Source organism: Orcinus orca, chromosome 11, assembly GCF_937001465.1.
Source record: "Orcinus orca chromosome 11, mOrcOrc1.1, whole genome shotgun sequence".
Classification (NCBI taxonomy): Eukaryota; Metazoa; Chordata; class Mammalia; order Artiodactyla; family Delphinidae; genus Orcinus; species Orcinus orca.
The window spans coordinates 96363884-96379229 of NC_064569.1; the positions used below are offsets into that span (position 1 = coordinate 96363884).

Sequence of the window (15346 nt, forward strand, 5' to 3'; positions counted from 1 at the left end):
CCATTTCCTGCAGAGAAAGTTTTGCAGATGCGTCCAAGGGTGTTCCCTGCAGCACCTTCTGTGAGGTTAGAAAATCATAAACAACTGAAAGGGGCATTAACAGGGGCCTGATTAAATTAGGATCCATCAGTCCTGTGGAATTCTTTGCTGTAATTAAAGAGTCTGGCAGTTCCTGTGTGCTGTCACCGGCAGATCCCCACCACGTGGGACTGCATGAACAAAGCAAGAGCAAATAACACCTACAGATGATTCCATTTAAGCTTTTCAGAACCCCACACAAACACTAGATATTTTATGTTTGTCTATGTGCATATATGTACGTAGATGCAATAAGAACAGCCCGGAAGAAAATATGCCCCAATGACCCAGGGTTGCCTCTGGGGAGGGCATTGGGATGGAGGCTGGGAGGTGGCAGGAACATCAAAGAGAATTTCGCTTTGCTGTAGTGTCTACGTGTTTTACTGCAGTACATGCCTGTGTCCCCTGCAGAGATACACACATACAAAACACACGCCAACACCAAGTGCAGAGAATAGTAACGGTTAGCCTGACCCATGCACCATCAAGGCCCAGAGGCCACAATTCTGACTGCAGGTCAAGGAGGGCACCTAGGAAGGAAGGTGTCTCAGTGCCTCCTGCCACTGTCCGCAGCTCTTACAGTCTGGATTCAGGTCTGGGGAAGCCCCTCAGGTGGGCCAATGCCATCCCCTGGCGTGCGGGAGGGACGCACTCTGTTAGCCTGGCTGGGCCAAGGCCCCAGCCCGCCTCTCCTGGCTGGGCGTTCTGCCAAGAAAACTCTTGAACTACATAAAAATCCATCCTGGAAATCCGAGAGGCATCCTTAGAACGGAGCGTAGCCTTTCAATTCGAATGGGGAAAAAAAGGCAGATTTGCCTGTAACTTGATTTCAGGTGAGTGAGGCCCGGTGGCCAAAATGCAACGACTGCGTCTGGCCGTGGCCCTCACGCCAAGGTCCTGCCATGTGCTGTGAAGGGGACCCCAGCCCCACCAAGGTTTCCAGTGTAACCAGCACGTGTTCCCATGGAAACTCTGCTTTGCAGAATCCTTTGGAAATTGTTTCCGAGGAGGGGGAACCGCTTCCCACACCCGCTTTGCATTCCTGGGTTTGGTTTCCAGGGATGATTTTCTCCAAGTGCTGAGAGGGGCAGGAGCAGGAGGGAGGGCTGGAGGCTGAAACCTGCCCGAAGGGGCAGAATGGCCATTTCTAAGCCGCTACCCTGGAGAGGCCAGTGGAGGCTGAGGGTGTCAGCAGTGGGTGAGATGTTTCAGATGCCCAGAGGCCTGGAAGAGGGTGGCAGGGGTGTGACCTAGAGATGGTAGGGAATCCCAGGTCAGAGCTGGGGCGGGTCAGGCAGAAAGAAGCATAGGCCGAGACCGTGACATACATGTCCGCCCCCCTGTGGTGAGGCTGGGGCGGGGTCCGGACAGGAGGAAGCAGTGCCCGAGGCCTGGCCCTCAGGGGCTGCCAGGGGCTTCTGCTACAAGCTCCTGGGCCAGGGGTCCACCCTCAGGATGGCTGCCATCCACCCTGCTGGTCTAAGTCTCTCCTTCACCTGGGTCTCACCTATTGCTCCTCAGCCTGCAGGGGGCCAAAGAAGGGGGTCCCCACCTCCAGGGAGGCCTGCCCCTCATTTAGCAGATTCCCTCCGCACTGCCCAGTGGCAGCCTGTTTTTCCTGAAGGATGAGTGGAGAAGGAAATACACACCCGCTGAGCCTCTGCAGGGCAGGGAGTTCCCCATCTGTCCTCTCTGAGTAACACTCAGCGACTTGATTGTTACTGAAGCCAAGGCTCAGGTGGACATGGCTTCTGGGAGGTGGAGCTGGGATTCGAGAGAGGCCAGCGGCCACCCAGCCCCAGATGACCCCCAAGGGCGGTTCCTCTCTCTTCTCTCCTCTGCCCACTCAGAGTCCACGCAAACCTGCCCTCCAGGAGCTCAGTTCGAGCCCCCTCTGCCCCCTTCTCCTCTCTCGTGGCCACCTGCGCCCCCTGCAGTCGTCTGCCACCCCTCACCCCTGCACCAGCCCATCTCCGCAGGCTCCCAGTCCCGGGGGCTGGGGAAGGAGGGGTGCTTAGTCTTCTTGGCTCAGTACTGGGCGTCCCAGAACGTTCTCCTCTGGGGGTCCCCCCTTCCACCTTGACCCTCCTCCCTGCCTCTCTCCTTGCTCACTGAAGACCTCAGCGCCTGCCCAGCCTTGCCCCGAACTGAGCTCGGTCACCACACTTGACAACGTCTGTGTCCACAAGAGGGGCGATGAGTTGGTCCCTGAGGGCCTCACAGGCCGCAGGGAAGAGTTGGGATTTTGTTCCAAGTGAGATGGGAACAGTGGGGGGTTTTGCACAAGGGGAGGCCATGGTCCTGTGTAGGTCTCATCAGGATACTTTGCTTCGTGGAGAGGGGACTGCAGGGGGCTGGGCCAGGGCGGGGGGTGCAGTCTCTCCAGGCTCCCCGCACTACCCCAGGGGCCAACGGGAAAAGGCTGATTCCCAGCCTGAGGGTCCAGGGCCAGGGGCTGAGGACGCTCTGGGGCCCAGCGAGGTGGCCTCCTCCTGTCTTGCTGCCTTTGGTCTTCCCTGGAGAGGCTCCGCTGCACGCTGAGCGGCCTGCCTCCCTCACCCGGCCCCCAGCCCCGGCCTCTGCCTCAGGCTGATGGAGTCAGGGGCCTGGAAGGCAGCTTCGCCTCCCTAAACAGGCTAGGAGTTCGTTAAACTGCCTTCTGGCTAGCGGGGGCCTCTCCCCGCAGCTCCGTGTTCCCGCTCAGAGCCCTCCTTGCCGTGTGCTCCAAGGCCAGGCTCAGAACCAAGCTGAGATGCTGTGAACCGTGCCACAGGCCCGAGGGGGCCACACACAGCCCTAGCGGAGGGGCTGGGGCTTCTTCCTGACGTCAACCCAGGCCCACCCTGCCGGCCCCAGCCCTTACCCTGCGGGGGCGCCGACCTGCAGGGCTGAAGGTGCTACCCACAAACCAGCCGGGGGTCTGGCCAGGGCCTGCGCCTCGGGCCACCACCCTCCTGGGCACATTGCGGTTTGTGTGAGAGGGCACCTGAGGGACCTCTGGGGACAGCACTGGGTGTGTGTGGAGGGAGGACTGGCCTGCCCATTGCACGAATGACCAAATAGTGGAAAGCAAGGGAGGGATGGGGGACAGCAGGGGAGGGAGGGCTCAGAGCCTGACAGCCTGGGTGAGCCCACCCTTAGCCCTGGTCTGCCTGTGAGGTAGGTTACAGTGTGGGGCTGCCGTGAGGTGAAATGAGGGGTAACGTGAACACTCGAGCAGCAGAAATGGCTCAGGGTCAGACACTGAGGGGCCATGGGGCCTGAGCTTCTGCAGCACAAAGGGACCCCTCTGCCCACCCCAGGGGAAGGCCCAAGAACAGAGCTATGCAGCTGGACCACGACAGAGAGGGCTGGCCTCCAGGCAGCTGGGACCGGCCCGGGGCAAGGAGGGAAGGGGCCGGGCTGTCCTCGATCCCCAGGGGCCGGGGCTGGGGCATAAGGCAGACAAAGACAGAGGAGGTGGGAGGGGTCGAGATAGGCCAGGTGGAGGGGCTCTGGGGAACTGGGCTGTAGGTAGACCAGGAGCAGCGAGGCCCTGAGGCTGGGGAAGGTTTGAGGTGGTGGTGAGCAGGGCGTGGTGAGGAAGCAGTTGGCACACAGAGCGTAGGCGGCCAGGCTGATGGGAAACAACCTTGGGGTCCTTGCTGGGGGAGGCAGAGAGCTCCCTGCGTGTGCCCGGACCCTCGCAGTCCCAGGCCCCCACTGAGCTGCCTCCCTGGCCTCCAGCTCTGTTCCTGGGCCCAGCCCAGCCCCTGCATGGTTCATTCCTGCCCACGCCCCATACCCCCCACGCCACCCCCCTGATCTACTTTGTGTGGTCGCCTCGTGCCTTTGGCCTAGTTGGGCGGGGGGCGGGGAGACGGGGGCCATTTGCCTAGTTGCTCCTTTATTCACCTACGCTGGGACCCCTGTGCACACAGTACTGACGAGGGTCCCTGGCGGGAACCTCCTGGTGGTTCAGGCTGGTACAAGAGGGCCCGTGTGTCTAGAGAGGGTAAGAAGGGCTCTGGGTGGCGTTCAGGAGAGCCCTTGGGGAGGGAGGGAGGGCCCGCCTGGCAGAGGGAGCCGCTCGGGCAAAGGTCCGGAGATGTGGCACACTCGGCGGGTGTGGCCGGGCTGCAGAATGGGGGGGGGGGGGGGCCAGCCAAGGCAAGAGGGCAAGTGAGGTGATGGGGCACCCCTGGGGCCTCGCTCCTGGTACAGATCGAGTCCTTTGGAGGGAGAGGCTGCCCCAGGGCCTCTGATCCAGGCAAGACCCGGGGGCAGGCAGAGCTTGTCCTAGAGATTTTCATAGACCAGGTTAAATTCACCCTCACCCTCAAATCCATGTTGTTTCTCCTGGAAAAAAATAAAAATAAAAGAAGAAATAAAAAACAGTAGGGAGGGAAAAGAACAAACTTGCACAACTTTAGTTTTAGGCAGAGGCAGACAAGCAGATGGCTTCCCAAGCAGCTTTGACAGGGAGACCTGTCCTTGCGCCCAAGCCCACCGCACCAGCCTCTTCTCCCATCATTCCAGCCCATGTCTGCTCTCTGCCCTCCAACTCCACAGACCTCTTCTTTCCTGCCTTGGGCCTCCCCAGGTGCTCTTCCCTCTGCCTGGCGTGCTCCCTCCATCCTACCTGTTCCCTGGCTACCTCCTCCTCACTCTGCACCCCCGAGAGCCCCCTTCCCAGCTCTGGCCTAGTCCCTCCCCAGAGCCCACCCTTCATGGGGGGCTACAAATGTCTCTGTGTGTTTGTAAGATCAGTGACCCTGTTCCTGCAGACCCAAGGATCCTGGAGGGCCGGAACATTTCTAGTCATCCTGCCAGGACTTCAGGGCCTGGCACATGGTGGGCAGTGCCTGGGATGGCCCAGACATCCTTGGGGAAGCCCTGCCTCCAATCAGAGCCTAGTTCAGGGATGAGTAGACAAAGGGCTTTGAGAATAGGAGATTCAACAAACAGAGTCAGCCTGGGCCAGCGGGGCCAAGCACTTGCTCCCCTCACTTCCTGATGGCTTTTCCAAGGTGCCTACCCACAGCCCTTGAGCTCCTGAATCCAACCTTGCACTTGATGGTGTCCAAAGCTCTGGTGTAGATGCTACTTAACTTGGAACTCATTTGAATTCAGGGGCAGTTGATTTTGCAGTAAAGTGTCACTCATCCACTTTACAGATGAGCAGACTGAGGTTTAAGAGAGAATCATGATCGGGACTTCCCTGGTGGCTCAGTGGTTAAGAACCCGCCGGCCAGTGCAGGGGACACGGGTGTGAGCCCTGGTCCGGGAACATCCTACGTGCTGCAGAGTAACTAAGCCCGTGAGCCACAACTACGGAAGCCCGCGCTCCTGGAGCCCGTGCTCCGCAACAGGAGAAGCCACCGCAGTGAGAAGCCTGCGCACCGCAATGAAGAGCAGCCCCCGCTCGCTGCAACTAGAGAAAGCCCGCGCGCAGCAACGAAGACCCATCGCATCCATAAATAAATAAATAAATGTATTAAAAAGAGAGAGAGAGAGAGAGAGAGAGAATCATGATCAAGTGATATGCCTTAGTCCCCATCGTGATAATAACGAAGCCCTGTCCAGACCCTCCCAGGCTGGCATCAGTGTAGACTCCAGCTCCCGGCTTTAGCCACCTTCAGCCTGGGGAGAGCTAGGAGCCAAGCACCCCTGCTTTACTGGCCAGTGTAGACACTATACCGTGCCCAGTGGCAGTTACGATTGCTCATCTTGCACGGCGCCTACGGGGTCCCAGTACGACATTTGATCCTCGTGGCAAATCTAGGAGGTGAGTGCTGTCAGGCTCCTCAGTTTACAGCCGAGGAGAAGCAGGCGCAGAGGTTAGCCCCTTGGCCAGGGCTGCACAGCTGGTAAGGGGTGGAGCAGGGGTTGAAATCCACCAGACCTCCCAACCACTAGGCCAGCTGCCTCGCAGAGAGGGCTCTGATTCGGCAGCAGGTGGCTCCCTCCTCTGGTCCTATTTACCCGTTTCCCAGACGAGGAACAGGACAAATGGAGTAAGATGAGGCTCGCTGCCCAGCCCCTGCGTACCTGGGAGAGCAGGTCCTGGTTGGAGGGCGGGCTGCTGGCCTCACTCTGGATGCAGTCGTAGACCTCGGTCTCTCGGCGCTGCAGGTCCTGCAAGAGACGTGGGAAGGTCAGAGAAAGGTGAACAGAGGGGCAGGGCCCCGGCCGCAGAGGCCTGCTATACCTCCCCGCCGCCCGAGGGAGCCTAGGGGCCGGGCAGACCTGTGAGGGGACACCCACCACCCCCAGCCTCGCCACTCGCGGTCACACGGCTGCACCTGTGCACCTGCCGTTCCCTCTCGGAGCCATCTAACCCCTTCCCCGCTAGTACAGTGCCACTCCTCTCTGTGCCCCTTGCCAGCCCCTCACATCACCTCAAGGCTCTAGCAGAGCCTGTGCTCAGCCCGGTGGGCTCTCCAGGCCCCCAGGTAGCTGGCAAGAGGAAGGGCCCAGGCCCCCCTCCCACCATCCCTGCCTGTCCTTAGGTCCTTTGGTGCAGCCAGCAGCCCCCAGATGTGACTCCCATGGCCAAGGCTTCAATAGGATGCTCTCCTGGCATCCCCCCCTCACTCCCCTGGGCCAAAGCCCTGTCCCTGTTAGGGTCCCACCCACGCATCCACCCCTGTAGGTATCCCTTCACCCCTCACCCCAGCCTGTGCTCACAGATGACCTAGGTACCCACTGGAGTCACACTCCTTTCCCACAGCTGTGCTGGGTTTGTTGCTGGGTCACTAGCTGTGGTTGGCACACTTGGAGAACAACACCAAATGAGCTATGATGACGGGGCTCCTCGCTCAGCTAGATGTGTGTCTTAGGGCCACACTCACTCTTGGCCCAGCTATGAACAGCCTGACCAGAGGCCTCAGGATGGTAGAAAGAGATGGAGCTTTGAAATCAGACAAGCCTTGGTTCAACTCTCAGCTCTGACACCTGCCAGCTATGGGCAACCCCGGAACCTCCCTGTGCCTCAGTTTCCTCATCTGTAAAATGGGAATCATTGTATCTCTCTTTCAGGCTCAATGGATGATTAAATGAGATATTGTACATAAAGGGCCCAACAGAGGGTCTGGCGAATCACAGGTGCTTAATAACTGTTGAATGGTCATCAAGGGAGGCTTGATGCCTCCCTCCCCTCTCTGCGGTCACAGCCTGGACCCTTCCTCAGACCCTGATGGGCACCGGGGTCCCAGGCAAGGGGCAGACGCTGCTCCTTGGGGGATGTCGGAACAGAGCTACTAACAGCCTAAGCAAGAGGCAGGAACCTTTCCTTCCCACGTGTACATGTCATATGGATGCCGGCTGCTTGCCAAGGAGGTGGTTTCCCTGGCAACAGGCAAGCAGGGGTTGCCGAGGCAGGCTGCAGAGACAGGTGGTGCTCTGAGGCAAGAGAAGGGAGGGGAGGTGGGGTGGGGGGAAGGAGGCTCCGAGAGGTAGCGGGGCATGAAAACCTGTGTAATAAACCATTTGGCACTTGGGAGACCCTCACTTCAAGGGCATCACACACAGGGATGGCAAGGCTGCCCTAGGGATCTCTGCGTCAGAAAGAGGGAGGGTCAGGACTTCTGTGGTGGCACAGTGGTTAAGAATCCACCTGCCAGTACAGGGGACACGGGTTCGAGCCCTGGTCCGGGAAGATCCCACATGCTGCGGAGCAACTAAGCCCGTGCGCCACAACTACTGAGCCTGCGCTCTAGAGCCCGCAAACCACAACTACTGAGCCCGCGTGCCTAGAGCCTGCGCTCCACAACAAGAGAAGCCACCGCAGCGAGAAGCCCGCACACCACAACCAAGAGTAGCCCCTGCTCGCCGCAACTAGAGAAAAAGCCTGCGCGCAGCAATGAAGACCCAACGCAGTCAAAAATAAATAAAAATTTTAAAAAAAGAAAAAGAAAGAGGGAGGGTCTTGGAAGGGGTGCTTCCAGCCTGCCTCTGGGTAAGGAAGGGGGCAAGGCTGTCCCAGGGAGGAGCCCAAATTCCGGTGAAAGGCATTTTCCAAGGCCTGCTCTGGCCTGTTGGGCTTTCATGCCTGCCCAGAGCACCAACCACTGCTGGCAAGCCTGGCACACGGGATGGGAATCTGCTCCTCAGCAGCCCTGGGCCTCCACCGCCTGTCCGCCCGGACCTGGATCCACAGATCTGACAGCCCCCCAAGCTGGATGCTTCTGGTCACAGAGTGAAGGGAGAAAAAGGGCCTCCTGGCTGACATGTCAGCAGGAGAGCAGATCTCGGGTCCCACAGATGGTTCCCTTCTCCCTCGTGTCCAGTCCACGTGGGCTGCCCACCACGCATTAGCCCAGAGAGGCCCAGAGATGTCTCAGGTCACACAGCCCCTCCCGCCCTTCGCTCCATGTGCTCCCACTGGCCTGGGCACACAGCTAAGTGATCTCCCAGCCAGAGAAGAGCATCCTGACCTGGGACCCCACAGGCCTGGGCCCCACACTGCAGGGGTCATGCTGTGGGTGGGAGCAGCTGCAGGGCTGAGGGCAGGGGAGGCCGCAGAGGTTGCTGCCAATTAGCAGCTGCTGAGTGAAGCCTCTGACAAGCCCTGACCTGCTGGGCTGCGTTTGCGTGCAGGGAGTGACCGGCATCACTAGGCTGTGAAATGCAGGGCAGCCTCATCAACAGGATACCTCCTCGGCCTTGCTTGCTGGTGATGGGGACTGCCTCCCACAGGGTACGCCCGCGGGGAGAAGGCCAGGCCTCTGAACGGGCTGGGCTGGGCTGTACTGGGATACGGCTCTGGGATCCAGGCCCTCTGAGCCCTTTGCCTCCTGCTGCCCAGTATGAGCAGTGATGCTGGGCCGAGTGGTCACCAGCCCTGGCAGAGGCGTGAAGTCCGTGCCAAGGCTTTTGTCCAGGTGGGCTGAGGCCAGAGCTGAAGTCAGCTGCCCTGGGCCAGGACCTAGTCTGAGGGTCTGGGACATTGGTCCCCCTGTAATACCCTCCCCTGTCACCAAGGAAACATGAGAGCTGTGGTCTCACGGACACCTGCATGTTGAGGTTTGCATGGTGCCCTCTGCGGGGCAGACGGCTGAGACCTGGGGGCCTTGTTCAGCAAGGAGTGGTACTCAGGAGAGACGGAGCACCTCTGCTCTAGGTCAAGGTCCTGGCGTGTGTGAAGTAAACGGCCCACGGCAGTGACAGGAGTCTGGTGAGGCAGGGCTGGGTTTGGCCTCCAATGAAGGCCTCTCGTGCCAGGCTGAGGAGCTGGCAATGGGGAGCCCCTGGAGGTTTCTGAGTGGGAAGCGACAGCATCAGTGGTGTGTCGGAAAGGCCCCTCCTGCTGCCGTGAGGCGTGGGAGGGCTGGAGGCTGACAGCAAGAATGAGGCGCTGGGCCAGGCAGAGGCTGGAACACAGCTGGGTGGGGGGGCGGTGTCCAGATGCTTCTGGGGAGCGTGAAACTACAATGCTGATGCCCCACATTCGCCATGGAGTACCTACTCTGTATCCAGCACCGAGCCCCAGGGAACCCCAGCCAGCTGGGAGCTAAGCACAGGCCTCCACTCAGCTGATCGCTGAGCACCTACTACGTGCCAGGCACTGGGCTGGTGCGGGGGAGGGCGCCAGGCAGACCACGATCAGAAAGAAATCGGTGGCCGTAAGGGCCACGGAGAGACCCAGAGAAGGAGGATGGGGATGTTGGCTCACGGAGAGGGTGGGGAGGTCAGAAAGGCCTCCTGCAAAGGTGCCCTCTGAGCAGAGAGCTGGGGAGTGAGACAGCAGCCCCTGGACGACTCCAGAAAGGACACCGTGGAGGGGAGGGTGCAGCCAGCACCAAGGCCCCCCTGCGGGGTGGGCATGGGGGGCAAGCCTGGTGCATCTGGAGAACATCAAGGAGGCCAGTGTGCCTGGAGCGAGTGAGTGAGGGGAGAGACAGTGGGAGGGCCTGTGGGCAGAGCTCTCAGAGACCACTGTCAGGGCTCCGGTGTTGACTCTGAGTGGGACAGAATCTATCTCACTAGATGGCCGAGGTGGTCATGAGAACATGATCCGCAGACCTCCAACTCCAGGGATCAGCATCGACCCGGGGCCCCAGCTGCTGGGCTCTGAAACCCATCATTACATGTGCACAGAGGGCCCCCCCCGCCACCGTGGGCTACCGCCAGCCAATGGCTGAGCTCAGCAGGGATGCCGTCACAGCCTCCCGCTCTGGGACACCTGGGACTCCTCTGACTGGGCTCCCCATGGCCTGCTGAATCTTCCCTAGATGGTGCGGTGGTCGGTGCATCCTCTCTGCCTTCCTTCACCCTTTCCTTTACCCAGGATGAGATCTGCAAGAGTCTGACAACTCTCCCAGTCTTCTCCATTTTCTCTCACAGGTGGTTTCCCTAATAAAACTATCACACATTTACCCCCGTCTTGGTGTCTGCTTCTCGGGGGACCTAGACTTACCAAGGGCTCTGAGCAGAGTGGGATGTGATCTGTGCTTGGGTGGGATCACTCTGCTGCTCCTGGGTGGAGCACAGACTGTGGGGCAAGGATAATAACGGGCCAGCTGATTAGAAACCAACTGCAGGACTCCAGGCACGAAATGGTGGTGGCTCCCACCAGCGTCAGCCCTGGAGGGGTGAGAAGGTCAGATTCTGGATATGTTCGCAATGAGATGTGCTGACGGATCCGATGTGAGCAGTGATGGAAGGAGAGAAGGAAAGGGCAATTTCAAAAGGTTTAGCCTGAGCATCAGGGAGGATGGAGCAACCATTCACTGCATGAGGAGGACTGTGGGAAGAGGTACTTCGATGGGTAAAGAATTGGAGATTGGTCTGAGAGAGAAGCCGATACGGGGTCCAAATGCAGTTGCTTCTGGTGTTCAGAGGAGGGGTCTGGGCTGGACGTATAAATTTGGGAGTTGTCAGAGTGTAGAGGGTCTCAAAACCTTGAGGCTGCTTCACTCCCAAGGAGGAGAGTGAAGATCAAAGAGAAAGGGCCCCAGGCCTGGACTCTAATGTTCAGAGGTCAGGATTTCTCTGGTTCCTAAGAAGGAACCAGGGATGCAGCCTGAGGAGGCATGGTAGTGAGTCAGAGGGGCATTAGGAGAGGGTGGAATGTTCTGGAAGCAAGTAAAGAAAGTGTGTCTAGGAGGAGGGAGAGCTCGCTGGTGTCACATGCTGCTGCTCATCGGGAAAGAGGAAGACTGGGAACTGACCACGGGGTTTAACAATGTGGAGGTCAACGGGGACCTTGAGAAGGAAGGCTTTGGGGGGCAGAAAGAAGAGGTGTGCAGAAAGCCTGACTGAGTGGGTCGGAAAGGAGAGACAGAAACTGAAGACAGGGAATTTTGACAGATCTGTTATAAGGAGTCGTCGAGAAAGGACAGGGTCACTGGAGGTGGCTGTGAGCTCAAGATAAGGAATTTAAGATGGAAGAAATCATAGCATGTTTGCAAACCGGAAATGTAATACTGTATCATTAGCCCTATATTAAAGGTTATGAAACCAAGACTCAGAAAGTTTAAGTAGCAGAACCCGTGAGCAAAAGAACTAGGCCTTGAACCCCAGTCTGTCTGGCTTACTCCAAATCCATGCTCCTTAATAGGTCAACTTGGGCTTCCCTGGTGGCGCAGTGGTTGAGAGTCCGCCTGCCGATGCAGGGGACATGGGTTTGTGCCCCGGTCCGGGAGGATCCCACATGCCGCGGAGCGACTAGGCCTGTGAGCCATGGCCGCTGAGCCTGCATGTCCGGAGCCTGTGCTCTGCAACGGGAGAGGCCACAACAGTGAGAGGCCCGTGTACCGCAAAAAAAAGAAAAGGTCAACTTTTCACACACAAAAAAACTGGAGTAGTACAGCTTTTTTTTCCTGTCACAATATATCATGAACATTTTCCCACATGAATAAAAAGCAAAAATTGACATAATCAGAAGGAGAAATATACAATCTACAAGCAAATGGGCAGATTTTAACTCAATTCACTCAACATTTGATAGACAAGATAATCAATAAGGATATGGCATACTTTAGCAACACCATCAATAAACTTGACCTCACTGACACATATAGAACACTCACTCAGCCATGCACAATGCACACAAAATATAAGCCAACAATAAAGCGAGTCTCAAAAGACTTCAAAGGATTAAAATCCTACTGAATGTATTCTCTGATCACAGTGGAATTTGTGAGAAACAAAAAACAGAATGATAACTAAAAAACAAACGTTTGAAAATTAAGCAAAAGACTTTTAAATAACTCATGGGGCAAGTGGGAAATTTAAACTGAAAGACAACAAAACTATGACATATCAAAACTTGTGGGATACAACTAAAGCCATACTTAAAGGGAAGTTCATAACCTTAAGTGCATAAATTAGGAAAAAAGAAAGATTGAAAACCAGTGATCTAAGTATCCATCCAAAGAAAGTAGAGGAGAAGTATACAGAAATCCTTCCCTGGGCTTCCCTGGTGGCGCAATGGTTGAGAGTCTGCCTGCCGATGCAGGGGACACGGGTTCGTGCCCCGGTCCAGGAGGATCCCACATGCCACGGAGCGGCTGGGCCCGTGAGCCATGGCCGCTGAGCCTGCGCGTCCGGAGCCTGTGCTCCGCAACAGGAGAGGCCACAACGGTAAGAGGCCCGCGTACCACAAAAAAAAAAAAAAAAAAAAATCCTTCCCTGGATGTTGTCCACTGTCACCACTCTTGTTCACCATCACTGTCTGAGGCAGTGCGATAAAACAAACAAAAAAAAAGAAAGAAAAGGTATGAAGATTAAAAAGGAAGAAATGAAACTTCCACTATTCATAGATGACATGACTAGGTTCATAGAAAATCCAAAGGAACTTACAGAGAAACTATTAGAATTAATTAGTGAATTCATCAAGGTTACTCTCTATATAAAGTCAATATACAAAAATCAATCGTATTTCTACATACCAGCAATAGACAATTAGAAAATAAAATTAGGGACTCCCCTGGTGGTCCAGTGGGTAAGATTCCACACTCCTAATGCAGGGGGCCCAGGTTCGATCCCTAGTCGGGGAACTAGATCTCACATGCATGCCGCAACTAATAAGCCGTCATGACGCAACTAAGGAGTCCGCATGCCGCAAATAAGAAGCCTGCATGCTGCAACTAAGACCCAGCACAGCCAAAAATAAATGAATAAATTTAAAAAAAAAGAAAATTAAAATGGGGACAACACCTGTACCCTGAAGCCCTATTATGAGTATTAATGACATAACAGGTATAAAATCCTACAACAGTACCTGGCACGTAGTAGGTACTCAACAAATGACTTCGTGACATCATCATCACTCTTGTGAACGTATTCTTATCTGCCCAGGTCCAACCCCAGCAGCTAGGGACTGGTCTCAAGGGCTAGCAGAGTCTGCGGCCTCCCTTCACATCTCCTTTCCAGCCCTAAAACCTTTTGAAGCCACCCTGCAACCTGGCAGGGCCTTTGGGCCTCTTCCTCACGCTCCAGAGAAGTCTAAACACGGGCAAGAAAGATGTTCCATGCAAACGTGAGTCTCTTCCATTAAAAGTAATCTTGGAGAAGGATATTTATTCATGTGAAAAGATGTTCATGAGATATTGTAACATGAACAAAACTAGCTGTACTACTCCAATTTTTTTTTAAAAAAGTATGTGTGAGTGTGTGTATGGGTCTCTTTGTATGTGTTTACAGAAAAGACTGGAAGGTACAGAGGTCAACGCTACTAGTGTTTATACTGGAAGAAGATAGGCCTAGAATGATGGTTATTTTCCTCTTTTTGATATATATAGAAAGATCTCGTGTGTGTGTGTGTGTGTGTGTGTGTGTGTGTGTGTGTGTACGGAGAGAGAGAAATGTTTTCATTTAACAGTTGACACCAGAATTCCTCCTAGGGAAAATACCACGATGAGTTGCTGGGAGAGAAGAGAGAATATGGGGAAGTCTGGGGCCACGTGGGAAGCAGTGGCTACTGGAAATTCCCTGGGGTGGAGGGGCTGAAGGCCCCATGAGAGCTGGCCGTGTTACGTTCTGTTTGGGGCTATGGGCGCTGCCCTGTAGGAATGCTGCCTTTGCCTCGTCCCCATCTGCCTCATCCTCAGTAAACTGGACCATATTCTGAACACCCTCTGCGCGGGGTTTTATGGACATCGAGGAAGGACCTGAGTTTCACGTATGAGTCAGGGTGGTGGGGACAGGAACCGCTACAGCCCATACAGGCAGAGTCCCGGAACATGCCCTTGGAGGACCTGCAGGACCCAGGCATGGCTGTGCACCTCCCAGGTGCTGAGTCAAGACCGCTACCTGGCGGCTGGAGGCCCCGTGGAGTTGAGACCCCAGCTGACACTGGGTGGCATTTATTCTTCACTTTCTCCACAATGAGCATATGTTATTTGTTCAACTAAAATAGATGTAACTGAAAAAAGAATGTCTGTCACAATCCCAGCCACCGGGCAGAGTGACCACGTGTTGACCAGATGGGCAAGCCAGGCTGGGGGAGCGAACAGCATCTCAGCCGTGTCTCTGCTTGACTGTAAGGACATGAAATAGTGTGTGTGTGTGTGTGTGTGTGTGTGTGTGTGTGTGTGTGTGTGTGTGTGTGTGTGTGTGTGGTGGGGAAGGGGGGTGTGAAGAATTGAAAACCGTTGGTGTGTTAAGGGCGTGGGACACTGCCTGACTCTTTCCTCTTTTTGTGATTCCTGTTGCTGTGGCTCCGATGCTGTTTGTGCAATAAAAACAGGAAGGAGTTGGTGAGCGGGTCAACGTCACCTGGTCAGATGAAGGGACTTTCTTCATTCCTCACCAACTGTGCCCTCACTGGCCCTCATTCCAGAAGTGGAGGGGCACGCCAAGGAGGGGACCCCAGCGGCACCTCACACCTGCACTCCTTCCAGGGCCCGGGGCCACACACTTGTAACCTCGGTTCACCTTCACAGAAATCCCTCCAGGCAGGAATTCTTGTCCCCAGTTTACAGGTGAGGAAGTAGAGGCTCCCAGAGAGGTCACACAGCTGGTACACTGGCCGAGCCAGGGAACCAGACCCCGAGCCAGGCCTCGGAGGGCGGAGGACTCACTGTGTAGACGGATTCGGGTGGAGGCTGCTCCCGGCTGCTGGCAGCGCTGGGGTCCTTCTGGGCAGTGTGCTTCCGTGGAGCCTGCGTCTGTCTCTGTGGGGAAAGGAGTCAGGGCTGGGGACCAGAGGCTCTCCTTCTTCCCACCCCCGACCAGACCCCACCAGAGGAAAGGATGGCAGGTTGTCATGAGGCCACTCAGAAGTGCATCAGTCAGCACCTTCCATCCACCCTCTCCAGGGAAACGGGGCAAATACCTGCAA

General features: G+C 56.3%; 1 protein-coding gene across 2 annotated transcripts in view; it reads right to left on the reverse strand.

The window, feature by feature from the left end:
• Window positions 1-430: 430 nt before the first annotated feature.
• Window positions 431-15346, reverse strand: part of NFAM1 (NFAT activating protein with ITAM motif 1) — a 37275-nt gene continuing 22359 nt past the window's right edge. Inside the window, exons 4-6 of one of the 2 annotated variants that reach the window (XM_004279649.4) lie at window positions 15087-15179; window positions 6109-6195; window positions 431-4416 (exon numbers count right to left, since the gene is read on the reverse strand). In XM_004279649.4, the coding sequence (XP_004279697.1) occupies window positions 4357-4416; window positions 6109-6195; window positions 15087-15179 (240 nt within the window). In that variant the 3' untranslated portion in view covers window positions 431-4356. Of the gene's footprint in view, window positions 4417-6108; window positions 6196-11859; window positions 12737-15086; window positions 15180-15346 lie in introns of those variants that run through there. The other variant, XM_049694565.1, reaches the window with a different exon arrangement.